The sequence below is a fragment of the Macaca thibetana genome, chromosome 11, assembly GCF_024542745.1.
Source record: "Macaca thibetana thibetana isolate TM-01 chromosome 11, ASM2454274v1, whole genome shotgun sequence".
Lineage (NCBI taxonomy): Eukaryota > Metazoa > Chordata > Mammalia > Primates > Cercopithecidae > Macaca > Macaca thibetana.
Window position 1 is genome coordinate 91,565,668 of NC_065588.1, and position 27,486 is coordinate 91,593,153.

Sequence of the window (27,486 nt, forward strand, 5' to 3'; positions counted from 1 at the left end):
ATCTCAAAAAATAATAATAATAATTAATTAAATTATTTTAAAAGTGAGAAATAAAGAGTAGTTATGTGTTTCCTGCATTTTTCCTATATCCACTGGAGGTGACAATTAGGCATCAACAGGTAAAACGACCAATCTTCAAAAAGTGGTGAACTTCTAAAAATTTGGAGGTTTCACCCGATAAGGGCACCACATGTAAATGCCTGCATATTTCAGTAACTTCAGATTTCTTACACCTAGCAAATAAATGTCATTGAATTGGCCAATTTCCTGCCCCAGGTTTCCTGCTATGACTTCTGAGCTGGTGCCTGGAGGCCCAGGACCTCTCTCTTCCACGCCTTCCTTGTAGCACCTTACATTGCCACTGGTTCAAATTCTTTGAATCGGCTACTAAAATAAATTAACTACTTCAAGCTTGTATTTGCAAATATCCATTCCAACTGTATGCTAAAAGGAGGCTGCACTTGAGAATAATTTAATACACATTTTCTAAACTATTCCTTCAACTACGTGTTTTTTTCCCCCTGCATATCAAACTCACCAGGCTGTTGAAGGTTAATTGCAATGATGCATGCAAAAGTGTCTGTCTGGCACCTGTTACCTGGAATGCTGATGTCTAGGTCCAAGTTGCAGCTGGCCATCTGGAGCTTCATACGGCTCTTCTACCTCATACACATTTGCATCTGTGTCCTCCACGCTGCTGGAATTCTGCCATTCCAACTCTCGAGTTTTCTGTATAGCCATAATAAACGGTAAGTTCTCATACTCTGGTATTTCCTCATAATGGCGTATATTTTCATACTCCGGTGCACAGAGGCTTGTAACAGACTTGTAAGGTGCCTGAGACGATGACTCCCGGGAGAGCATTTGGTCATCCAAAGACTCAGCTCTCAGACCATTAGCTGCACTGGTCTGGCCCCGGGACTTCTTCCTCTTCTTTTGAGATTCCAGGCTATAGTTTTCTGTGGAATATGCCTTGATGGGCTTACTTCTCTTCTCCTCTCCTACCAACAAGCCTTGCCAATCACTTTCAATCCCCTTCTGCTCCCCACTGGAGAGGTGGCCTGTGGTGGTATCTCCAAGTTGGCTACTCTTGGACCAAAATTTTTGAAAGTCACTCTTCATGAAACAGATGGACAGTTTCATGTTGAGCAACTTTTTAAAAGAGTTTTTCTTTGCAGAGTCTTTGCAAGGCTTAGTGCACTTTTCCACATCCACAGCAGATAACGATTTTGCTCTAGGCTTGGTTAGGGCTGTTGAAGGCTCACTGTTTGACGATAAGGTGACAGACTTTAAGGATTCTGGGTTCCCTGAAAAGGGTAATATAGGATGAGGTAACTTCCACACTGGCTTTTCTGAAGCCCGTTTAGGCATATCAGAGGAGGATGACACACCACGGTTTTGGGCACACAAATGCTGAAGGTGATTCCTTTCTAGGCCCTTCTCTGAACTTTTTTCTTCACTTGAAGGATAAGAACTTTTTTCCACAAGCTCCTCGGAGGCAGCCTTTTTAAGCACTCCTGTAGCAGGCAAGCTGTGTCTTTGAGGTTTTTTGGGGACAATTCGTAGGGAATTTTCCTCTTTTATAACAGATTCCTTTTGCATCTGAGGGGCAGAAACTCCCAGGTTTCTCTCAGATTGCAAATGTTCATTGCAAGTTAATTTGAGCTGCTTAGGCAGGCTCATAGATAAAGTACTACATCTTATAAAACCGGTCCCTTCGTCCACAGCAAGCGACATACTAGAACCATCTACAGTTGTGCTGTCAGAACTCAAATTAGAGTCTGTATCAAAAGAAGGTGCCATCTTTTCAAAGGAAGATATTTCATGACACATGACTTTCTGTGAATTGACTAAGTCCTGTGCGTCACTGTTGGATTCCATATTCAATTCACTTTTATTTCCCAGCTTCACTGTATCCACCTGCTCCTGCTTACACAAAACATTCTGATGAAGAACACTGATTTTATACATTTTCAAACTATTTTCAGTAAGACAGGAAGAGCTACTGTCTGAATTCCCTGGTTCTTCAGTGCTTTCACTAGGAGTATCTACACACTTCTGGCGTAACAGACGAGCAGTTCGTGTCTTTCTGGGCTTGGGAGTTGGAAATTTTGGGGTATATGGTAGTAAATGAATTTCTAAGGGACCAAGGTCTTTGACTATTGATTTCTTACTAACTTCATCTGAAGATATAAAAGTACTCCTTTTCCCATTTTCCAGAGTCTCTAGTTCAGATGACTGAAAGCAATTATTGCTTTTTTCACTGTCATCCTGGCAAGTTTCAAAATTTTCACATTCATCACTAGGAAGCTGTAAGTGGCAACTGTGATGATCAGGAACTTTTTCAAAGCTGGATGGGGAAGGTGACAAATCTGTAAACTCAATTCTGAATTGTCCATCTGAATTACAGCCACCATTCATTTCTGGGCTGTCTGTGGACCTGTGCTTCTGTGCAGAAATAAAAGGTGGCATTCGGTGTATTAAGGCATCTTTGAGCTTCTCTTCTAAAATGCTTGCCTTTAAAACAACCCCACCCTGGTTCTTGGCTTTTTCGCCATACAAATCACATTTACTCCTAGTTTGTATAGTCAAAGTCTCATCAATTTTACTATTTTCTAAATTTTCATTCATTTCCAGGGGCTCTAAAACAAGCTGCTTTACACACAAATTCTCTCTATGGCCCATCTTATGGATACACTCAGAACTGCAGGAACACACTGGTGAAATATAATCACTGCTCTGATCGCCTTCATATTTACAATTAAAGTTGTCAGTGCTTTCAGCTAATTCCTGTTTATGCCCTTCCAGGTTCAACATGATTTTCCTTGATGGCGACTGCCCAATGTCTCGAACAGGTGAGCTCTTCAGGACTTTTGGTTTTGGGGCTATTGCTGGTTTCATTTTCTTTGTTGACTGTGGAACACTAGAAATCACAATGTCGGGTTTAGGTGCAATAGGAGGTGGAGTTGGCTTATTATTTGCCACAACAAACTTGGGCTTGGGGGCCACTGGTGGCTTCTTCATCTCTAGAAAGGAAAAAATAATAATTTGATGTCAAAACAACCAAAGCACAAAATGATACATGATTAAATTTGATAGCATTTTTTACTTTTACCAATATGACCTTGCCTTTTACTGAGTATATTACGCTATATAGTATCAATATTACTCCTGAAAATTCCTTAAATTGTCCTTCAATTCCATACATAGCTTTGGGTCTATTGTACATTTTTAAATAAATCCAATATGGTTTGTTTCTCCAACTTTGGAACTGGTTACCATATCTTTCTTTTTTTTTTCTCTTCTTTTTTTTTTTGAGATGGAGTCTGGCACTCTGTTGCCCAGGCTGGAGAGCAGTGGCGCAATCTCGGCTCACTGCAACCTCTGCCTCCCGTGTTCAAGTGATTCTCCTGCCTCAGCCTCCTGAGTGGCTGGGATTACAAGTGTGCGCCACCACATCCGGCTAAGTTTTGTATTTTTAGTAGAGACAGGGTTTCACCATGTTGATCAGACTGGTCTCGAACTCCTGACCTCGTGATCCACCCACTCGGCCTCCCAAAGTGCTGGGATCATAGGCATGAGCCACCGTGCCCAGCCCATCATATCTTTCATTGACAATAAACGAAATAATTGACTTCAGTTTGGGACCCACATAGTAGTTCTTCAATTCATTTGCCAAGTGCTGAAAGTTGAATTTGCCTCAGTTAAATGTAGGATGCAACTTTTTAAAATTCTCATGTGAATAAGCAGTAGTAGTCTTCTATCTCAAGGATAATATAATTGAGTTGCATAAATGCCTTTTATCAATGATCTGTCCACAATAGATAGAACCCCAAAACAATCTTTAAAAAGGAAGACAGAAATCAGAAATTTTGTAAACTTAAAAACAGAAAATTAATTCTTTGGTATTATTTAAGGCTCATAATAAACCTGGTATTTCTTTCTGCAAGAGTAATTGGCTGAGAATTTTCATTATATTCCTTCACCGAGCTCTATTCTTTAAAAAGTCACATGTCTAGGCCCTACCCCAGAGTGAACCAGTTAGAGTTTCTAGGGACATCTGTACATCTTTTAAGTTCCACAGGTGATTATGTTGTTTATTCCTCATTAACATCCACTGTTCTAGTACATTTAAAAGATAACCACAATTTCTAGTCTAGCAATTCTTCCTCAACATTATATATAAGGTTTTTAACTAACACCTATTATACAATGCTGCATCGGTACAGATCTGCTCCTATACTATAGGAACTTAATAAAAGCTTTACACAAAAGACCTATAAAGTGAAAAGATAAAGCCTGTATATCTGTAAGTTCCTTTACGTTCTTCCACCTTCACTGTCATATTATTGACCATATTTCCCCAAGGAGACATGAGATAAAAAATATTTTATCTTTTACGTTTATATTTGTTCCTTTGACAGGATCTAACACTTAATAAAACTTTAATTTACTGAAAAAACTTTTCAAAATATCTGCTGCAAAGGACTGCTGGACATTGTTTAATTACTTGACTAGACAGGAGCTCTGATATTTCATTTGGTGATGATTTCCTTTTGAACAAAGGAAATTAGTCACGACACTTGGGAAGCTATTACACGGAACTGAGTTTTTTTAAAAAAAAAGAGGAGTAGGGTGCTCTATTTCCTTTACCAACCAAGGAAGAATTCCCTAAATCTCTACTTCTGTGTGTGCAATAAAGATTATATGATGATACATGTCTGCTCACTCAATTTCTAGGTATAATGTCATCATCAATAAAAAAAGAATTATTTTCAAAATAATACAAATTCCTATATTACATAATTTCAGTTAACCGTTCAATAAGCATAGTTAATTTTGTCTGAGGTTTTTTTTAGGCAGAAAAGAACTGAAAAACCCTTCAACTCCTAGTGAGAAACCTAGCTGTAAATGTCTATTAAATTAAACCCTCCATTTATTAACTCAAGTCTTAAAAGAAAGTATGAATGCCTTAGGTCTCTTCCCAACTGCCCATCTTACTCAATAAAAACTGACAGATTGTCAAGTTGATTTCATTTCTGTAACCATTATCAAAACATCCTACCTCTGGATTTTTAAAAGAATTTTTTAAAAATTAGTTTTGACAGCCTGGCACAGTGGCTCATGCCTGTAATCCCAGCACCTTAGGAGGCCAAGGTGGGAGGATTGCTTGAGCTCAGGAATTGAAGACCAGCCTGGGCAACACAGTAAGACCCTGTCTCCATGGAAAAACAAAAAAATAGTTTCGTAAAATAAACAGTTCTTGAGATTGGCTGTACAATGTGAATGTACTTAACACTTCTGAACTATACATTTAAAAATGAGTAAGATGGTAAATTTATCTTATGTGCTATTTTACCACAGTTGGAAGAAAACTTCATCTCATCAAATTAATCTTTTACTTTCTAAATCTTAGAACCTTGTCAGAAACTTCAGGGTCATTTAAGTATCATTTTATAAAAATCTCTGGCACCAATTTTACTCTTTTTAAAAAATGTGTTTTGTACACAAATCTGCTTCCAAGAGATATAAATTCCTGTTCTAGTGTCACAGAAATTCAATTAACTACGTATGAGCTGGAGTTGATTCCCAATAAATATAGCAAAGCCCTATCATGTACATAAAGCCCTCAACGCCTACTCACTGAATTCAATTAATAACTGTGAACTTGGGCTTGCCACTGTTAGTTAACTGTGTATTGAAGGAAGTCAAAGACATAACTCAGGGAGCTGGCTAACCTAACTGTGGGCCTTGTGCAGACCTGGCTGCCTCACTTTCCTTCCTTATAAATGGGGGAGTTGAACAGGCCTCTAAAGCCCATAGGAATCTGAGATGACAACTTCTGAAATGCTTATTTCAGGAGAACCTTATGTACTATGGCCTCTTTCTCCTGCGTTCATGTTTTTTCAGTGCACCTTTGTCTGTGTTCAGCGTAAGACGAAAGCTCCAGAAGGGCAGGCACTTTGTCTCATTCACTGATGTATCCCAGTGCTAACAACAGGGCCTGGGAATAATCACAGCTGCCACATATACATACTCTTTAATATGTCTCCATAACAGAAAATTTCTTCTCTAAAAATAACCACATTCAAAAACGTACATCCATTTTAATGTAGAATAATATTTTGAAAAGTTAGCAGGAATCAATTTCAACAGGATTATGGAATAATTCCTTAATTATTAATGGCAACAAGTGTTCAACTAAGTCACTGGTATAGCAATATCCAAAATGCTTCATTATTTTTTTTTTCATGGCTCTATTTTGGAAGAAACACAACTCAAAAAATAATAAGCCATTATATTATGGTCTGCTCCAAAGTCAAACTCTTGAAATAAGTGCATGACGTTTGGCAACAAATCCAGCACCTTTGGATCTTAATACTGTATCAACAGTCAGACCCAAAGCTTCTTAGAGCAAAGCAGCAAATCTTTTATTTACACAGCTGTTTGGCTCCAGGGAAATATAAGGTAAGAAAGTAAAGCACTAGTACCATTTTACTAACTATTACAAACATATTCGTCATCTGTTACACACAGATGGCTGTGGTTCACGTGTACACTCTCTGGCTACTGGACCAGCCAAAATGCAAAGCACAGACTATGAGACAGTGACCTGTACATGTTCAAAAGGACACAAAATATATACCTATATATACCTATAATTCTCTCTCCTTTTTTCTTTATTTTTTTGAGACACAGTCTTGCTCTGTCACCCAGGCTAGAGTGCAGTGGCTCGATCTCTGCTCACCACAACCTCTGCCTCCCGGACTCAAGCAATTTTCATCTACAGGCGCATCCCACCACACCTGGCTAATTTTTGTATTTTTAGTAGAGACAGGGTTTTGCCACATTGGCCAGGCTGGTCTCAAACTCCTGACCTCAAGTGATCTGCCCGCCTTGGCCTCCCAAAGTGATGGGATTACAGGCATGAGCCACCGCACCCAGCCTCTCCTTTTTCATATATAGCTTAAAATAATTCTGAAATATCCACCAAGGGCAGATTCTTTTATAGACGCAGAAAAACAAAGCAAGCTTTTCTGCTGGATATATATAACCTAGATGTTCTACAACATCCCTTTTATTTTCTTAAACCAACCCTTCCAAATACCACAGATTAGATTCAAAAACAAAAATCCCCTCCCTTAACTTCAAATAACCTTCCTAAACGTTTCAATGAATTTGACTATTGTTCTCAAAAAGCACCATAATCAGCTTGTAAGAACTATGTATACATATAAGAATGGGCAGAAATAAAACTCCAGTTCTCTTCCATATTCCCCATCTAGACACCAGAAAGAATTATAATAAATCCAACAGATGGGTGAGCAAAAAAGTAGTTGATGCTTCTCAGCCAGCCATGCTAAAAACCAACCAACTCTGCTAGACACAGGAAGTGTCCCACTTTAAACACCACAAAAATTTCTGTGGATTTATTTAATTGTAAAGTTGATAAAATACAAAAATAGCTTGCATTATTTTAGGATAATTCAAATGCAAGAATCATGAACTTCCAGTCTGGGCCCTGGAAATCGGGTTTACATAAATGTCAAATTACATGCTTCTGTGCCTGTTCCTTATAAACTGTTAAGACTGGAACTGAAAACTGATACATACAAGATACGGTTATTTTAAATACATTTGACACCTCCAAAAAGGAAAGAACTAAAACTGGCTGGAAGGATTTTAAAATTTCCAACTACTTTTAATTTAAATCAATTTCTTGAACGAAGGTAAGGCACAGAAATTTAGGATGAAAATAATTTACCTTATGTAAGTGTAAAGCCTCCCTTTGGTAAAGAAAAGAGAGTTTATAAAGATATCTCATATATGTGCATATAACATCAAAAAGGAAAGACCCACCCAACACCTACTTCTTGCTTTCTTCTCCTATTGGCTAACTTCTTGTTTCGTTTGTTGTAATCTGAGCACACGGAGCAATGCGTATTGCATTACAATATATCTAGGCTTTAGAAATAATACAAATCCGAACATTTGAGTGCTGTTTGACAGTTTCAAGTTGCAAGAATTTTAAACAAATGCCAAGAAAAGCAATGAAAATTTAATCTGATACTTAAGTGCTGATTCTAGAAGTAACTTTGAGAGGAAGCTTTAAACTATTTCACTATAAAATTTCTAACGAAAGTTTGTTTCAACGTGGACAAAAACGTAAAAGAATCCATAACACTCTACTTAATACATAAGTTCTGGTTTAAAAATTAACCTATGTACTTATAAAGTGATCGTAACACCACTTTGGTAATTATTTTGTAAAATAGAAATTGTTCCTTAAGAATGTTCAGAAACACAACGTCTAGAATTGCTGAAAATCCACACAAAGATAGAGGCTTTGTCATTTTGATCAAGGGGAAAGAACTATGGGAGGCAGACAGAAAATAAAGCTTTGTTTACCCTAATCAGGTAGAAACAAAGTATCTGTAATTCGGTGCAGACAAGCAAACAAACAAACAACAACAAAAAAAACAAAACTCAACAATCTCAACTCCTCTGCTTCTCAGGTAACAGAGGTAAAATCACCAGGAGATGACAATGTCTACGCCTCTTTAAAATGGGTAAAAGGTTTACCAGCAGATACAAGGTTGAAAGCGACTCACTTAGTGGCCAAATTGAACACGCTGAGAACACTGCCTTTGCCTATAATAACTGATTTATTAAGTTGGGAATCTACACTATTTTCACATGCAAAGGCGAAGTCCTCGCGCTGCTGGAGAGATGAGCGAACGCCCTTCACACATCGCGTTTCACCTGGTGCAGAGCCCCCAGCAGAATCCCCCTTGGAAGGGAGGTCCCGAGAAATCCCGGGTTTCCAAACACCACCTCTGGGCAGGAAAAGACGAGAAATCCGAGAGCGAACCCCATTAGCTCCGAGCTTGCCGAGGTGCTCGGCAAAGGTACGGGAAACACAACTCGCCCATCCCAGCGGAGAAAGTTGCTCGCGAGTCCAAGCCTAGCAGCGCTCGCCACAAACTTTCCAGCGGCAGCGCGAGCGCCTTCACTTACCGGCTGCTGAAGTCATGATTCCCCAGTGCAGCTCGCTTCCCCGCTCGGCCCCTCAATCCATGTTCCCCTTTCAGTCCATTGTTTCCACAGTTTGGGCAGAAGAGAAAAGCCCCCACAGCGCCCACATTCCGTCCCGCCGCCCCGCGGCGCAGCCTGAGCGCCACACAAAGGATGCGGCCGGCTCCAGCGACCCTGCAGCGCTCCCGGGCGCGAGCCGCCGGGGGCGGGCGGGCGAGCACGAGCGCCGCCCCGTAGAGCTCCAGGCGGACGGCCAGGCGCGGGCACGAGCAGTGCTCACTTCGTCTCCACTGGCGCGTGCCCTTCTCGGGCTCCAAAAATCAGCAGTGCTGCGGGCGCCCCCTGCTAGTCGCGGCCGTAAAAGGCAGACAAAAGCCCTAGTCTCCTCCAATCGGAAGGCTCGAGATTCCGCTCGCTCCCGCCTCTCTCGCTCACACGCTCACGCTCTTCTCCAATAAGCGGGCTCGAAAAGTGGGCGTCGGCGGCGAGGCATGTTGGGAATTGTAGTTTTCTAGACCCACGAGACGAGCAGGAGCTGGAGCTCCGTGCCGCGGGTTCTCCCGCCTTCATTTCCCATCGTGCTGAGGCGGGTGGCATGGCGGAGAAGGATGACACCGGAGTTTGACGAAGAGGTGGTTTTTGAGGTAAGGGGAAAATGGCGGTGGGTGTGCATTGCCTTTGTTTGAGAAGGACGAGACGGAAAGCGAGGAGGCAAGGCGTTCCCGGGGCTAGGGATCCGGTGACGCGCTCCAGCTGGCCTCGACTACCGAACCCCAGCGATTTCAGGGCCTAGTGTCCGTCGTCGCCTGACAGGTGTAGCCAGAGGCGCCCTGTCCGTGGCCGGCCTGTATCTCGGGCCTGCCCAGAATTCCCAGACGGTGCCCGGTTGCCAGGCCCTGGGCTGGAGCGGTGTCTCTTCCTTCCTAGGAATGGATGTGCCGCGCGGAGACTGCGCCCGGCTGGGGCGGGGCCGAATGGTGCGTTTTAGATAGTCACAACTTAGCCTCCTCCTTTTCCATCCGCGATTTTTTTGGGTCAGTATCTAGAAATGCTTCAGGTCACTGTTCACCGTCAAGGCGTGGCCCTCGGAATGAAGGCAGCAGGTGCCGGTTTTCTAACAAGGTTTAAAGTCTTTATGTGGGACCTACTGTGGGTGGTTAGGGCCGGGGCGTCTCAGCATCTAGATTCGATTCTTTTGTCCTTTGCTGTTGCGCTAGGTGTAGCCAGTTCTTCTGACTCGAGGCTCTAGATGTGAGTGCTTTTGTGTGGGACTATTTTAAGACGTTCTCTGCCATCTTGAATGAAAAAAATCGGGCGAGTGTTTTTGATGCCATTTTTTCCATCAGACACAGGTCAAAACTCGCACCCCTGTACATACGTGTATTGCATGTGTACGCTTTACTTTCATTCATCCAACTAGATTTTAAGAAAATTTAAAAATGGAGTGACCCATGCCATACAGCGAGAGAGCGAGGCACAGACAGGACAGAATGTTAAATGTTGAAATATGTACAAACCATCATTGAAGGATCCGTTTCTGTTCTTGCGGCCTCCCAAAGGCTACACCCAGTACGCGATATCCGAGGTGAATCTTTAACTATGAATTGGATTAGAAAAACCGACAGGGGAAAATGTATTACAGGGAAAGAGAACTGAGTATGCCAAGCTTGGGAAGTGTGAAAGTACCTGGCGTGCATTTTTAGGGGGCGGGGTGTGGAGGGTGGCTATGTAAAGTGGCTTGATGTGGCTGCAATTTAGAAGCAATGGAAAATGTGGCCATTTTACCGAAATGAAGAGTCTAGATATGAGGCGTTCATTAGGGAAGACAAGGGCCTGAATTTTGGAAATGAGAGACGTAATGGAATAATGGCTTGGACAGACACTTGTTAGTTAAAATCGATTCAATGTTTATAGATTGAATGTGGTAGCTGAAGGAGAGAGAAATAGATTTCTAGAGTAAGGGTAACTGATGGATGTATTTTTTTAATCCATTATTTTTGACTTCTGAATGTAATAGTAATATATGCTCAAGGAACATTTTATTATAGAAAATAAACCCCCAAGTTAAAATCACCCATTATCCCACCACCCAAAGATGGTCACTATTAACAATATGGTATGTGTTCTTATAGACTTTATTTGTATGTAAATGTGTGTTTATGTGTGTGTAATGTTTTAGCCTCTATATTAAGACACAATATGTGTGTGATATTTTTTAGAACAAAAGGTATACCACATAGAATTTTGTATATATTTTTCACTTTATCGTGAATCTTTTCCCATTCATCATTCTTTGAAAACATTAATATCCCCTCATGTGTATCATAATATAACCTTTATTTTTCAAAATACCATTGTAATCAACAGTGATATAAGCCCATCTTTAACTACAACTCTGATTTTCTTCAGAATAATATTTAGAAGTAGAACTAGTGGGTCAAAGAATATGAACATTTAAGACTTACACAGATAGGTTATACCAATTCAGGTTTCCATTAAAAATAAGAGAGTATTGGTTTCACCAAATCCTCAACAACAGCCTTAACAGTTTCTTTTAATCTTTGCTAATTTGGTAGGCAAAAATAACATTCCATTGTTTTAATTTACATTTTGTGCATTTGTACATTAGCCATTTTTATTTCTTTGAACATTTCTCTTCATATTTGTTGCTCATTTTCTTATTAGCTGCTAGCTTTTAAAAAATTGACCTGCGTGAGTTCTTCATATATTACTAAGCCTTTAGCATACTTGCAGAAAAATTTCCAGTTTGCTGTTTGTTTGCTTTTTGTTATACACAATTTGTATTGCAGTATAATTTATAGAAGGACAGGGCACAAATCACAAGTGTGCGGATGGTTATATTTTCACATGTTGAGCACACCCATGTAACCAGCACCCAGATCAAGAAACAGGACAGGTCGGGCATGGTGGCTCACACCTGTCATCTCAGCACTTTGGGAGGCTGAGGCAGATGGATCCCTCGACCCAGGAGTTTGAGACTAGCCTGACAGCATGGCGAAACCCGATCTCTACAAAAAATACAAAAATTGTCTGGGTGTGGTGGAACGTGCCTGTAGTCCCAGCTACTGGGGAGGCTGAGGTGGGAGAATCACTTGAGCCTGGGTAGGTTAAGGCTGCAGTGAGCCATGATCGCACCACTGCACTCCAGCCTGGATGACAGGGCCAGACTCTGCCCCAAAAAAATAAAAAATGAAAAAGAAACAACATCACCGGCACACCAGAAGCTCCCTCCTGGTCCTTTTCCATCACTATTCCCTACCCCAAAATGACCACTCTTTAAACGTAATAACCTAGATTAATTTTGTCTATTTTTATTGTTTAGACACTGTGCATTTCTATTTATATACTATCTTATTTCTGACTTTTATTTTTCCTCTCTGGCTTTGTGAGATTCGTCCATATTATTAACATGAAAATTTTTATTTCTGCATAGCATTCCATGTGAATATATGATCATTTTTAAATTCATTCTTCTGTTGATGGTCATTGAATAGTTCCCAGGTTTAAACTAGTGCTACTGTGAACCTTTTCGTATGTGTTTGGTTAAACATATTTCTGGTGGATATGTATGTAGGAATGGAATTTCTAGGTCATAGCAAATACATAGATATTTCTGTAGAGATTGCCAAACTTTATTCCAAAGTGGTTATACCAGTTTATTCTCCAGCCAGGAAGGTATGAGAGGTCCCTTTGCCCCACATTCTCATCAACACTTGCTAATTTTAGTGTTTTTCTTTTTATGACTCTAGTGTTTATGTCTTGGTATCTCCTTGAAGTTTTTAGTTTGTATTTCCTTGATAAAGATATTAAGATTTTTAATGTGTTTGTTAGCCAATTGTATATCCATTTTGTGAAGCCACATCAAATTTCTTGCATTTTTTTCTATTGGGTTGTCTCTTTTTCTTACTGATTTGAAGGAATTCTTTACCTACACTGGATACAAGCCCTTTGTTAGAGACGCAGTTGGCCCTCCTTATCTGAGAGTTCCACATCTGCAGATTGGACCAACTGTGGCTCATGCCTGTAATCCTAGCACTTTGGAAAACTGAGCCAGGAGGACCACTTGAGACTAGGAGTTCGAGACCAGCCTGGCCAACATGGTGAAACCCCGTCTCTACTAAAAAATACAAAAACTAGCTGATAGTGGCGTGCACCTGTAGTCCCAGCTACTCTAGAGGCTGAGGCATGAGAATCGCTTGAACCCAGGAGGCGGACATTGCTCTGGGTGACAGAGTGAGACTCCATCTCAAAAAAAAAAGGAATATTCAGGCCCAGTAAGGTGGCTCATGCCTATAATCCCAGCACTTTGGGAGGCTAAGGCGGTAGTATTGCTTGAAGCCAGGAGTTTGAGACCAGCCTGGCCAACATTAACAAGACCCTGCATCTTTAAAAAAAAAAAGAAAAAGAAAAAAATTAACCAGATGTGGTGATGCATGCCTGTAATGCCAGCTACTCCAGAGCCTGAGGCAGAAGATTGCTTGAGCCCAGGAATTTGAGGCTGCAGTGAGCTACATTTCCAGCCTGGGTGACAGAGTGAGACCATATCTCTAAATAAATAAATACTCAAAAATATTCAAAAAATAATACAAATAAAAAACTTTACAGGATAACAACTATTTATATAGCGTTCACATTGTATTAGGTATTACAAATAATCTACAGCTGACTTAAAATATGTGGGAGAATGTGTGTATGTTATATGCATATATTATGCCATTTTATATAAGGGACTTGAGCATCCATGGACTGGGTATTTGCCCCAGTCCTGTGACCAATTCCCCATGAATAAAGAGACAACTGTATATACCTCATATATCTTACCTTGGGCTATTTGTGGCTTCTGCACACTTTTAATCGTGTCTTTCAATGAACAGAAGCTCTTTATTATAATCCAATTAAACCTTATTCTTTTATGATTAGTGCTGTTAAAAAAAATTTGCCTGTTCTAAGGTCACAAAGATATTTTCTTTAAAAGCTTTATTTGACCTTTTCCCATTTAGATCTGTCATCCATCTGGTGCTGATTTTTGTATGGTAACAAGTGAAGATCAACTTTTTTTTTTTTTTCCCATGTGGATGTCCAGTTGACCTGGCACCATCACTGAGCAGATCATTTTTTCCCCCACTGAACTGTAGTGTTGCCTTTGTCATAAATCAGGGAACCTTTTATGTGTGAATTTCCTTCTGTACCCTTTCTTATTTGCCATTGATCATTTTGTCTATTCTTGTGTTAATACCACTTTATTTTAATCACTATAATTTTAAAAATAGGTTTTAATATCTGATAGCATAAGACCCTTCAGCTGTATTTTTTCTTCAAGATTGCCTTTGGCTATTCTTGGCCCATTATATTTCCATATAAATTTTAGATCAGCCTGTCAGTTTTTGTGGGGGAAAAAAAAAAAAAAAGACCTACTGAGACTTTGATTGAAATTGCTTTGAAGCTGTAAATTACTTTGGGGAAACTTAACATCTTTACAATATTGAATCTCCAATCTATGAACATTTATTACTTGCCTTCTAAATGAGTCAGGCAACTTCCCATTTCATTCTGTGCTCTGGGACTGATTTTACAAAATGAGAATTTTCTGTTTCTTCAGGGTATAGCTAAATTGGCCTTACCTGGGGAAAAGAGACTGAATGTTGTCTATCAGTTCAATTGCTTTTATGGTTATTGCTCAGGTACAATTTTCTATTTTGGTAACTTTTTTATTCTGAAAGGCAGTGTAATATAGTTAAAGATATGGGCTCTGGAGCTGGATAACCTAAGAAATCCTAGGTCAGCTATTTATTAGTTAATGTGACTTCGAGCAGGTTACTTGTCTAAGCTTCAGTTTTCTCCATATTAAATAAAAATAACAGTATCTGTCTCGTAAGGTAGTTGTGAGTACTAAATGATTTAATATAAGTGAATTACTTAGATGAGTACCTGACACATTGTAATCACTCACTAAATGTTACCTTTTATTAAATTTTTCCAGCAAATTGCTTTTTATCTAGGTTTTCAATATAATTGATATATTCTTAGTAGTCTCTTAATTTTTAGTTTCATTTAGAGCATGAATTAGATCTCATTGTTGTTATGTTTTTATTTTTGTTTTGCATAGATGCGCTGGAGTGTCAACTTACCAGATAGACTTCATTTTTTTTGAGACAGAGTTCCACTCTTATTGCCTAGGCTGGAATGCAATGGCAGGGTCTTGGCACGCTGCAACCTCCGCCTCCTGGGTTCAAGCAATTCTCCTGCCTCAGCCTCCCAAGTAGCTGGGATTACAGGCATCCATCACCACGCCCAGCTAATTTTTGTATTTATAGTAGAGATGGGGTTTCACCATGTTGGCCAGGCTGGTCTTGAACTCCTGACCTCAGGTGGGATTACAGATGTGAGCCACCGTGCCTGGCCCCAGGTAGACTTTTCAAAGAACTAGTTGTTGATTTTGTTTGATCAGTTCTATTGAATTTGTTTGTGGTTTTAAATTTTTTTAAATTTCTACTTTTATCCATTTCCATTCATCTGTTTGTGTTTATTTTGCTATTTTTGTTCTGTTTTCTTTAGCTTCTTGAGTTAAAAACCTAAATGCCCAAAATAACTTGTAAGGCTATAAATTTCCCTGAGTATTGCTTGAGTTGTATCACGCAAGTTTTGAAATGTAGTTTGTCTCACAGTTGTGTAAGTTCCATTTTTATTTCTTATTTAATACCCAAGTGTATAGTTGAGGGATTGATGTTATCGTTGGTGATTATTTTTCTCCATGTATCCCTCAGACCCATAATTCCACCTTGATCATTATGGACTGCATCACTGTATTCCCTTGTCCTCTGGGTTCCATTTAGGTTCGGCCAGTGGGAAGGACCTGCAGATCAAAGGATGGAGGAAAGAGCGCCAGAGAAGTTTGGGTGTTTCTTGTCTGAATTCTTTCCCTCTATGGCTACTATTTGTTAGTGATTGCATTCCTGTACCTAAAGCCACAACTTTTTTTTTTTTTTTTTTTTTTTTCGAGGCGGGGTCTTGCACTGTTCCCTAGGCTGGAATGCAGTGTTACCATCATAACTCACTGCAGGCTCCAACTCCTGGCTCAGGCGATCCTCCCAACTCAGCCTCCTGACTAGCTGGGACTACAGGCATGTGCCACCACATCCAGCTAAACTATAACTCTTATTAGGGGATTCTTCTTGAGAAAGGCTTTTAGCAGCCATCTTATATCCTGCGTTTGTGCTTTACCACCTATGAGACCTGTAACCCCCTCTACCACTGTTACCACTTTCATTCCATTTAGATCTCAGGCCACTGACTGAGAAAGGCCTTCTTTTGAAGAGCCGAAAGCTTGTTAGGCACAATGTTTTCTTGCCATCTACCACTTGATTACTCAGCCAGTGGAACATATTTCAGGTTCTGCTAAGTCAGCCCTACTTCTAGATACTAAGTACTGTGTCAACCATACATCCTAATGCACAGTGACTGGTTTTTGGCACCAGGGACTGGTTTTGTGGAAGACAATTTTTCCACAGATGGAGGATGGTTTCAGGATGAAACTGTTCTACCTCAGATCATCAGACATTAGTTAGATTCTCATAAGGAACACACAACCTAGATCTCTCACATGCGCAGCTCACAATAGGTTTCCTGCTCCTATGAGAATCTAATGCTGCCACTGATCTGACAGGAGGCAGAGCTCTGATAGTAATGCTCGCTCACCCACTGGCCCACCTGCCTGCCGGCTGTAGGCTGTATTCCTAACAGGCCATGGACCAGTACCAGTGCTGTGTGGGCCTGGGGGTTGGGGACCCGTTAATGCAGTAAACAGAAAGCTGTCCGTGTGCCATAAGCAGAAAGGAATTTAGCATAGGGAATTAGTGGTTAGATTATCATTGGAAGGCCTACAGGATCAAGCTCTATCCAAGTTACTATGCTCATGAAGGCAAGAGCACGTGATCATGATCATAGTTACAGTCCAGGAATCAGAAGCCATCACCACATCTGCTTCGCAATAACCTAACAAAGTGATACCTTGGTATTGGAACTTGGAGTGTCTCCACTGTCTCTACCACATCTGCAGCTGTGTTACCAAGAAGCTGGAGTACCCATATTGGAATACTGCTATAGAAACATTTTGCCTCACGGCTTTGTTTTATAGAAAAGAAAAAAAGAAAAAGAGAAAGAGAGAAGGAGGGAGGGAAGAGAAGGAATGAGAGAACAAATGGACAAATGAAATAACAAGGCCAGGAGTGGGGGGATCAGAGGATCACTTGAGGCCAGCAGTTGGAGACCAGCCTGGGCAACATAGCGAGACCTTGCTTCTATAAAAACTTATTTTAAAGAATTAGCTGGGCATGGTGGCATGCACCTGTGGCCCTAGCTACTCAGGAGGCTGACACAGGAGGATTGCTTAAACCCGGGAGTTCAAGGCTGTGATGAGCTTTGATGAGGCCACTGCACTCTGCCTTGGTGACAGATTGAGACTTTGCCTTTATTATTATTTTTTTTTTAAAAAAAGAACAGATGAAACAAAAGCCAAAGGAGCCAAAAGTGGACTTCTGCTTCTCTTCCACCTTCCCAATCTCTTACACAGCACTCCTACTTGGGGAAACCCTAATTTATATCTAGAATCCTAGCTGCAAGATAATTTGGGAAATGTCAGATTATAGAATAGAGATTGAACAAGCTAGTTTGCCATATCTATCTTAGGGCCTAACCTTGCTTCCCCTAAGAAAATTTAACTGTGATTTTTTTTTTTTTGGTATATTTATTGTAATACTGTTATTTTAATGATCTTCAGAGTCAGAAAGCAGACTGATTCATGTCTTGAGACTTACCTAGAGAATTACATGCTGCATTAAAGTTAAAAACTTAAATCATGCAGAGTTTTGGAAAATATTCCAACAACATCCCTTCCCTTAAAACAAACTCTTTGAGGTATCTTGTTTTAATTTCTATTTCTTGGATTATTTGTAAATTTTACAGTATTATATTTTGGGTCATTGTACTTCTCCTTCCAGTGATAACATTGAGTCCTCTTAGTCTGAGAGGAGTAGATGTGCACTGAAAGATGATATAAGAGAAGGACTAAGGGAGGAAAGAAAAAGTGAAGTGCCCAGGCCCAATTCCCATTTCTTGCCCTAGAATCTGATTACCTTCATTTTATCAGAGCTAGATTCCCTACATACTTTCAAGGTTAATTCCATTATATTGGAGGCTGACTCCTCCTTCTATAAGATCATTTGTTTTAATCAGAATCTTCTATCATCATTCTGCTCTAAGAGGCTGAATTGAGAAGGGCAGTATAACCTCATCTCGGACCACTCAGGCTAAACAGCAACAGAACAAAGTTTAGAAAATGATGGATACTATGTCTAACATGAGTATTAGCAAAATAAGCATGAAATACCAAGATTGTTGTTTTACTCTATTATCATCATCATTAATTACAGTGTTTTGAGAGTAAGAATTCTCCAATTACTTTAGAAAGGTGTTAAAGTTCTGATGTTGCTTTCTTAACTGTTTTTTAGACAGGGTCTCACTCGGTCGCCAGGCTGGCCTCCAATAGAACAATCACTGTTCACTGCATCCTCAACTTCCCAGGCTCAGGTGATTATCTCATCTCAGCTCCCAAGTAGCTGGGACTACAGGCATGTGCCATCATGCCCTACTAATTTTTTTTTTTTTTTTTTTTTGAGATGGAATTTTGTTTTGCTCTTGTCGCCCAGACTGGAGTGCAATGGTATGATCTCGGATCACTGCAACCTCCACCTCCCAGGTTCAAGTGATTCTCCTGCCTCAGCCTCCCCAGTAGCTGGGATTACAGGCGCATGCCACCACACCCTGCTAATTTTTGTATTTTTAGTAGAGATGGGGTTTCGCCATGGTGGCCAGGCTTGTCTCGAATGCCTGACCTCATGTGATCCATCCGTCTCTGCCTCCCAAAGTGCTGGGATTACAGGCATGAGCCACCGTGCCCAGCCAAATTTTTGTATTTTTTGCAGAGAGTGGGTTTTGACATGTTGCCCAGGTTCAAGTAATTCTCCTGCCTCGACCTCCCAGAGTGCTGGGATTATAGACATGAACGACTGCACTGGACCTTAACTTTTAATTGCAGAAACTTCAGGTCATTTATTCTGTCTTAAACCCTGCTATTCCTAGAGGGAAGAATGCCTGGAAATAAGACTTTTTAAATCTGAAAGACTAATTTTTCTGCCTCTTTGCATCATTTGAAGTTCATTTAAACCATTCCTTTGTAACTTTCTTCTATTAGGGACAATATTGTATTAAAGGGATCTTTTACTCAAATCTCTTGAGTTGGTACCTTATCCTCTGTAGGTGAACTCTTTACTGTTTTTGGTGTTTGTTTAAATTCATTCTTCCTCTTTTCTTTTGTTCCTGGCTGAGAAAGATAATTTTTACCCATTTTATCATGATTTTTTCTTCTCCAACTTCTTTCATACTTCTGTGTAAGTTATTAAATGTTAACCCTTTGTTGGCCATATGTTCAGCTTTCATCCTTTTCCCCCTTAGCACTTAATTAGTTGAATGAAAGGAAGTGACTCTCACAAAACCTTTCACATTTAAAAGGAAGTTTTAAAAAATTTCTCTCTTCCTCGAGAGATTCCCCTTTCTTTGTATTTTTAAAAGTTACTATACATCTCTGAGAAACATTAAAGCATTTTTTTCCCTAAGTAATAATTGTATATTCTTTCTTACTTGCATTTTTGATTTGACTAATGGAAGAATATTGTTTTTGTCTGTGAACATATATGTGGACCGTATTTGCTATTCTTATAATGGAGCTTTCTGTCTAGAATAATTATACATATAAAATTTAAAGTATTATTATATCATTTTATTTTTTAAATATATCCTGAGTTTCAGTTTGTCAAACATAAAGCCCTAAAGTTGTATTATTTAAAATAATCTAGTTCCAAGTAGTAGCTGAGATTAGAAGCATAGCAAAATTCATGCTATCACTATCTATAATAGGAATAATATTTATTAATAGTGTTATTAAATCACAACTCTATTGACATCAAAGATTGACCATTAAGACCAAGTCTAGCCAGATACGGTGGTTCACACCTGTAATCCCAACAATTTAGGAGGCTGCGGTTAGAAGATCACATGAGCTCAGGAGTTCAAGACCAGCCTGGGCAACATAGTGAGACCCTGTCTCTACAGAAAATGTAAATATTGGCCAGTGTGGTAGCATGTACCTGCAGTCCAAGCTGCTTTGGGGGTTGAGGTGGGAAGATTGCTTGAGCCCAGGAGGTTGAGGCTGCAGTGAGCTGTGATTGCAGCTCTGCATTCCAGCCTGGGCAATGAAATGAGACCCTGTCTCAAAACAAAGACAAAAACAAAACACTAACTCCGGTTTATAACCAAGAAATTCCATGTTTAATATGAATTACAAAAATTATTCTTGGGGAACAAGTCTGCTTTTTTTCTGCTTATGTTGTGTGATTTCTTCTGTTTTGGCTTCTTCACAGATCCTTGGGGCTCCAGTTAAAACATTTTTTTCTCTTTTACGTCTAAACATCCAAGAAAAGTAGGAAGTTGTTCTCTCTTTTATGTATTTTTTATTGTATTTATTAAAATGTAAGTCCCTTTGTCTCAAGCTATGACACACACAGTGCCTACATTACTTTTTGTAGTTACCTTGGTATTTTATGTGCAGCTATATTGAAAGTTTTCATTCTGTTAAAAGCATTATGGAAAGAGGACTAGATGAGGAGTCAAGAGACTAACATAAATTAGTAATGAGATTCTGAATAAATCATTTAATTTCTCTAGAACTTGTTTCCCAGGATCATCCTTTATACCGTATCATCTTTTGGTATGAAATTTTTCTTAAATCCATTCTAGGGGATCGGAAACTATCTAGTGGATTGAATAAATGAGAGTAGGCCCTTAGAGGCTTCCATTAATTAGAAAATACAGGAAAATAATCTACTCATTTCCAGTCTCTTTTTATATTAAAAATCCTGACTCAATTTTAGTTTTCCTTGGTTCTGCACCAGGTGTTCTCTGAGTTCCTAGAAGCAATTCATGCCTTAAGGATTTAGGAAAAAAAGTTCAAAGCTCAGTGTACTCGACAGGGGCACGGTGTTAGAAAGTGTACTAACTCCAACCAGGTGCAGTGGCTCATTCCTGTAATCCCAGCACTTTGGGAGGGTGAGGCAGGCGGATCGCCTGAGGTCAGGAGTTTGAGACCAGCGTGTCTCTACTAAAAACGCAAAAGTTAGCTGGGCATGGTGGCGGGCACCTGTAATCCCAGCTGCTCAGGAGGCTGAGGTAGGAGAATTGCTTGAACCCAGGAGACGGAGATTGTAGTGAGCCGAGATCACGCCATTGCACTCCAGCCTGGGCAACAGAGTGAGACTCCGTCTCAAAAAAAAAAAAAGTATACTAACTTCATTGCCTCTGGATTTTTTGAGTATTATTTATAGTATACATTGAGACTTCCTGTTATTATTATTCCCACTATAGCAAATCAGTGTGCCCGTTACTTTTTACTTGAAATAACATATTTGAGGACACCCTTTATTTTAAAATCTGCATTGTAATTTATGTAGTTGACAGAATATAGCCTCCTATCTCTTACTGTTGAGGTTTTTGCTGATTAATCCACAACTTTTAATATTATATCTCATTAAGACCTTTATTAAAATGGATTTTTTATTCTTTTTTCTGTTTTTTGAGACAGTCTCACTCTGTCACCCAGGCTGGAGTACAAGTGGTGCAATAGTAGCTCGCTGCAGCCTTGAACTCCTAGGCTCCAGCTATCTTCTCCTCTCACCTCATCCTGTGTGAGCCATAGTGGCCTGTTATCTTTCCTTTTTTTTTATTTTTTATTTTTTTATTTGGGATAAGAAGCAAGGGAAATAAAGTTGGATGTTATCTCATAATATCCAAACATTATATTAAACTTTACTCCATGCTCTCCTCACATCCAACATTTTGCCAATTGTGTTTGATCTTCTGGCCTTTGTCTTAAAGCAGTTGAAAATGAAGTTTTGCTTCCTCTCCTTGCTTCTGCTCTGCATTCATTTAAGTGACTGATACGTGCCAGTTAATTAGCTAGATTTCAAATAATATTAAAAGTAGCATCAGAACCAGGGAGATACCAATCTACCATTGCTGGCTTCTCTCCACTTAGTTAAGACAATCCACTGCTATCCTTGCTTTTTAGTCAATAGAGTATAAAAGCTGTGTGAGTCAGTTTTCTCCTATTGCATCTCTTAGTCGTTTGATGGGTATGTTTGATTTTTATTTAGATTTTGGACTTAGGTAGTATTGCACTTAAGTACATTTGTACTGTTGTGTAGAGAAATCTTAAGGTTACTCTTTTTTAAAATGTTTGCTATTTATTACATCTCATATAAGAATCATTGGATAGGATTTCAGTGGAAAATATTAGAAGCCTACAGCCGGACAAACTTATTAATATATGTGTCTCACTTTTTCTTGGTTTATTTAAAAACTTTTAAATAAACACGAACACTAAAAACATCCTTTGAAGGCATTTTTAAAACTCCGGTATTCCTATTACCTTCGTCTGTAGTTGCTGAGTAATAACAGCACTGAAGAAATAATGTTCAGATATTTTTTCAAAGGTCTGCTTCTGATAGGAAAATGCTTAGTAATGACAGAGGCACGCCCTCCAATTCAGTGGCCATTTTGTACTGTACTTCTTCTGGAGAAACAAGTGGGAATCATCAAAGAAAGAAATGTATGGATCAAAAAAGAATATGGACAAGAGGCAGTAAATTTTTCATTTAGGTCAACTGGAGAAATTAGAACCATGCTGTCTGTGAGTAGTTTAATCAGTTGGACCAATTTTAATGGACCCTTTTAGCTTAATCTCTTTAAATTCTATGATTCGATTTTACTTTGCTGATTAATTAACTAATGCTTGAATTTGGGGCTTTTGGTATACTAAGTTAGAAATTATGTTGAAATGTGAATGCTCTGAAAAGCATTTCCTATTATTTTATATCTTAATATCCTGATATTATCTAAGGTTTAAGGGAGATAAAAGCACAAAGTAGTTAATTTCAGATTATACTTTGTGATTGTGTACTGAATTAAGATAAGTGAAAAGTCTATAGAAATTTACTACATTGGCAATACAATTATGGGGAAATTTATTTTCCATCATGGGATTTTGTTAATTTTGACAGAGATTTAGCCTTTTAAGTAGATTCCTCATTAAAAATTGAGAAAAATCACTGCCTTTTATAATTTGTTACAGTTTTACTCATCAGTTTATTTTGTGATAATCTGCAGCTAGCCTGGAAAAACATGGAAATCATAGCAATTAACAAGAGGAGTTTAATCCTTTTCAGTGGTATTTTCCAAAAACGATATATTGTTGTTCTATATGTGATAGTCACATTTAGACCTATAGCTTTAAGCTGTATTCAAAGATAAAATATTTTTTTAAATGCTTTGAAATAACACATAATAATTTTCAGGCACATATTTTCCCATCAAATCCCTTTAGTTGCAGATACCTTTTCCCTAGAGATTTTATTTTGAATTAAAGATCTTTTAGAGGTTCTGTTGGCATGGTAGAAACTTTTAAAAATATGTAATTTACATGGTAGTATGTAGAGAATACTTTTTTCCCAGAGAAATTACAAATTGGTACAAACTTGAAGAAAAGTTACATATAACTTGGTGAATTCTGTAACTTGAGAATGGAAATTAAAGGCTTTTTGATCCTTTGAACCAGAATAAGCACAGATTCATATAGGTGTGAGGTCTGCGTTAACAAAGTTACTTCTCAAACATTACACAATTTTGGGCTTTTGTGCCAATGCTTTGTGCCTTATACGTCCTTCTCTGTTAGTAGCTAGTGTGCCTGTGTTTTCTTGCTTTTTGTATTTAATATGGACTGCATGGCCCAAATAACATCTGACATCTGACAATAGTTAGCATTTTGCCAAACCTGATAATGTGGTTTAGATATCATACTGACATTTTAAATAAAGGAATGTGTAATCGTTGAAGTAGAGCGTTAGTTTTGGGGTTGGTTTAGTTTGGGTTTTTTTGTTCGTTTGTTATTTTTTGGATTTTTTGAAACAGAGTCTCACTCTGTCGCCCAGGCTGGAGTGCAGTGGCACAATCTGAGCTCACTGCATCCTCTACTTCCCAAGCTCAAGCAGTCCTCCTGCCTCAGCCTCCTGAGTTGCTAAGAGCACAGGTGTGTACCACCATGTTCGGCTAATTTTTGTATTTTTTGTAGAGACAGCGCTTCGCCATGTTGCTCAGACTGGTCTCAAATTCCTTGGCTCAAGTGATCTACATGGCTTAACCTCCCAAAGTACTGGAATTATGGGGGGTGAGCCACTGCACCCACCCCATCATTAGTTTTTATATGGAAAAGTGTATTGGCTCATTTTATTCATTTACTAAACTCACATGTAATTGGGTACCTTCTTTTTTTCTTTTCTTTTTTTTTTTCTTAGCAGACCTTAACTACCTTTTTCCACACAGATAACACATGAATATGTTCTCATTGTAAAAAATTCGCCCGCCTCGGCCTCCCAAAGTGCTGGGATTACAGATGAGAGACACCGCTCTGGGCCTCCATTTTCAATGAGTTGTTTTTGAAACCCATTAAGCTAGTTTTGAAAGTAATTTTTAAGACTAGAGTACCATTGTTTCTGTAGCCCCCAAGAACCTTTGCAGCCAATTTCTAACCTTGTGTAACGTGAGGCAAATGCTCTTACTTAATTTTTTCTTTTTCTTTTTTTTTTTTTTGAGAGGGAGTCTCTGTCTGTTGCCCAGGCTGGAGTGCAGTGTCATGATTTTGGCTCACTGCACCCTCTGCCTCCTGGGTTCAGGTGATTCTCCTGTTTCAGCCTCTCGAATAGCTGGTATTACAATAAACCCACATTACAGTCTCCCGCCACCATGCCCGGCTAATTTTTGTATTTTCAGTAGAGAGGGGGTTTCACTACGTTGGACAGGCTGATCTCAAACTCCTGACCTCAAGTGATCCGCTGGGATTACAGGCATCAGCCATGGTGCCCGGCTCTTACTGAATTCTTACATGTGAGCTATAGCTCATCTGAAGCAAAAATAAGGATTGGGAATAAATGTAGATATTATCAGGAGAATAATTCTAGCCTATTTTGAGTTTTCTAACTTAATCTGCTAAATAGATTTAAAATTACAAGTTTCGTTTCTAGTTAAGTAAAACAAACAACTATACACAGTACTACATTAGACCAAATTAATGAACTTCTTTACTCAAAATTATTTGCAATATGATGGGGTAGATAACAGCACTGAATCTATCAGGTTTATCCGACCCAGAAAAATCCCTCTTTTATTTACTACTATCTGTCCTTGTGACTTTGGGCAAGTTCCCTTGGTCTCTCTGTGCCTTAGTTTCTTCATATCTAAAATGAGCCATGCCTCATAAGGTTATTGCAAAGATGAGACAGGCTTGTATATACAAAAAAAAAAACAAAAAAAACTTAGATTAATTCCTGGCCCTGTCTGGGTACTCAATAAATGTTTAGTACTGCTGTTGTTTGTGGGGAGATGGGTGGAAAATAAATCAACCAACCAGATAGGAACTACACTGATCATCCTCCTGTGAGAAGATTGTGCATCTGGGTAGTATCAAGCAGAATTATCAGCCTCCACTGACATCACCAAACCAGAGGTTAAACTTGCTGTAAACTCAGAAATGGGCAGTGGGAAAAGATCAAGAGCCATTATCAAACAGTCACCACTTATAGCCCCATAGCCTTGGGAAAACACAGCACTGGAATATTATTTTGTTTTGTTTTGTTTTCATTATCTTGTTCATGTTGGTGCCTGCTATGGCTCTATTTCCCTTGGAAACTAAATTTCTAAATTGGTAATCCATTGCCTCCTGATTATTTCTCTTCTCTGAATTTATACCTTAAAATTTCTTGACTTCTTCCCATTTGCTACTTTATATTAGCCTTAGGCTAATAAATACAGAGCACTCTCTGAAGGATGAATAAAAATCATGGAGCCTGTAGATCGTAATAACACCAATTTTATATGAGCATTTTCCAAAATATTCTCGTGAGAAAAAAGTCTGTATTGGTATGTTCCCAGATTGTGTAGCTTCTATGAAACTTAAAACCACCAATGGAAGGGGACAATTTAAGATGAAGTTAGCTTGAAGAGAGACAAAAATATGATTGAATTGAAAATTATACCTTGCAGGGTTCAGCATTTTGAACCTTATAGAATATAACATATGATATATATGGTGAACTTGAGAGAGGTGGTTTCTTTTACATCTCAATTTTTCTCAAAGAGACAATTTTATATTATAGTTTAAAAGTATGAGCTTTGGAATCAGACCAACTGGGTTTATGTTCTGATGGTGACTTTAAGCAAGTTATACCTCTTTATGACTCATTTCCTCATGTGTAAAATGAGAGTAATAATAAAAATACCTCTTTATAGAGTTGTTAGAATTAAATGAGGTATTATAAAACGTGCTTAACTCAATGCCTACTAAATAAGCAACTCAGCAAATGTTAACTATTTTTAGTGTTACTACATTGTTTTTCAGGCTTGGCTCTGCTGTTTTCTAAAATATGTATAGTAACTCTGTTAGGGCCCTCCTGTCTTCTCATACCATTATCTCTAGTTGATCTTACAGACTACATACGTTTCTATACTGGTATATCATATGAGTTTGCCACTATATTTATATGCTAAAAACTTGAATCTATACATTCAGTAGGCTACTTTCCTGACCTCCAGACATTTTAGGTCTACGCCATTCACATTTGACTATCTCATAAGGCACTTCTAATACATCACCTTCATCCTCAGATTTGTTGCTGCACCACTGTTTCATATTCCATTAAATAGCACCACCTGATTCTTCAAATCAGCAATCTTAATCTTGATCCCTCCGTTGCCAACCATTTTCAATCAGTAATCAAGTTATTTTGATTTTAATACTTAAACACATTTATTAAATGTTTTCATTTTTCTATACCTCTTGTAGTCCAAGTATCCAACAATAAGAGACTGGATAAATAAATCATGATAGATTCATGGAATTTAAATGGTATAAGGACACTGAAAAGGAATAAGGTACAATATATGTCCTAATATGGAAAGGTCTCTAAAATACAGTCAATGAAACCAAGTGCAGAGAAAAGTATATAGTATATTTCCATTTGTATAGAAATTTTGAAGGCTATTCATACATATGTAAGTGGATACTAAATTTGGGGGGAAGGATTCATGAGCTAAATATTTATTACCTTTTGGATGAGAGACTAGGGGACTAGGGTAGGAAAAACAAAGTTATTTCTCATTTTATATCTTGTTGTATTGTTTAAATTTTTCGTATAAAAGCAGCAAGACAGTAAAAAACAAACAAACCCAGGTTGAGTAGTTGAGCTTAGTGTCCTTTTCAGATGAAATAAG

The 27,486-nt window shown here is 38.8% G+C and overlaps 3 protein-coding genes across 13 annotated transcripts in view; 2 read left to right on the top strand and 1 right to left on the bottom strand.

The window, feature by feature from the left end:
- The window catches only part of FGD6 (FYVE, RhoGEF and PH domain containing 6), a 137,919-nt gene extending 128,658 nt beyond the window's left edge, over window positions 1-9,261 (bottom strand). For 3 of the 4 annotated variants that reach the window (XR_007717551.1, XM_050747136.1, XM_050747137.1), the window contains exons 1-2: window positions 9,019-9,205; window positions 599-3,026 (exon numbers count right to left, since the gene is read on the bottom strand). Coding sequence is in view for 3 of the 4 variants with exons in the window: in XM_050747136.1 (XP_050603093.1) it covers window positions 599-3,026; window positions 9,019-9,034 (2,444 nt within the window). In the remaining variant the exon portion in view is untranslated. Of the gene's footprint in view, window positions 1-598; window positions 3,027-9,018 lie in introns of all 4 variants that reach the window. The other variant, XM_050747135.1, reaches the window with a different exon arrangement.
- Window positions 1-27,486, top strand: part of METAP2 (methionyl aminopeptidase 2) — an 817,888-nt gene that overhangs the window by 516,987 nt on the left and 273,415 nt on the right. The gene's annotated exons all lie outside the window — the stretch shown is intronic.
- Window positions 9,544-27,486, top strand: part of VEZT (vezatin, adherens junctions transmembrane protein) — a 77,998-nt gene continuing 60,055 nt past the window's right edge. For 2 of the 8 annotated variants that reach the window (XM_050747141.1, XM_050747149.1), the window contains exons 1-2: window positions 9,544-9,680; window positions 15,891-15,947. In XM_050747141.1, coding sequence (XP_050603098.1) covers window positions 9,645-9,680; window positions 15,891-15,947 — 93 coding nt within the window. In that variant the 5' untranslated portion in view covers window positions 9,544-9,644. Of the gene's footprint in view, window positions 9,681-15,890; window positions 15,948-19,938; window positions 22,856-27,486 lie in introns of those variants that run through there. The other 6 variants (XM_050747142.1, XM_050747143.1, XM_050747146.1 and 3 more) reach the window with 5 other exon arrangements.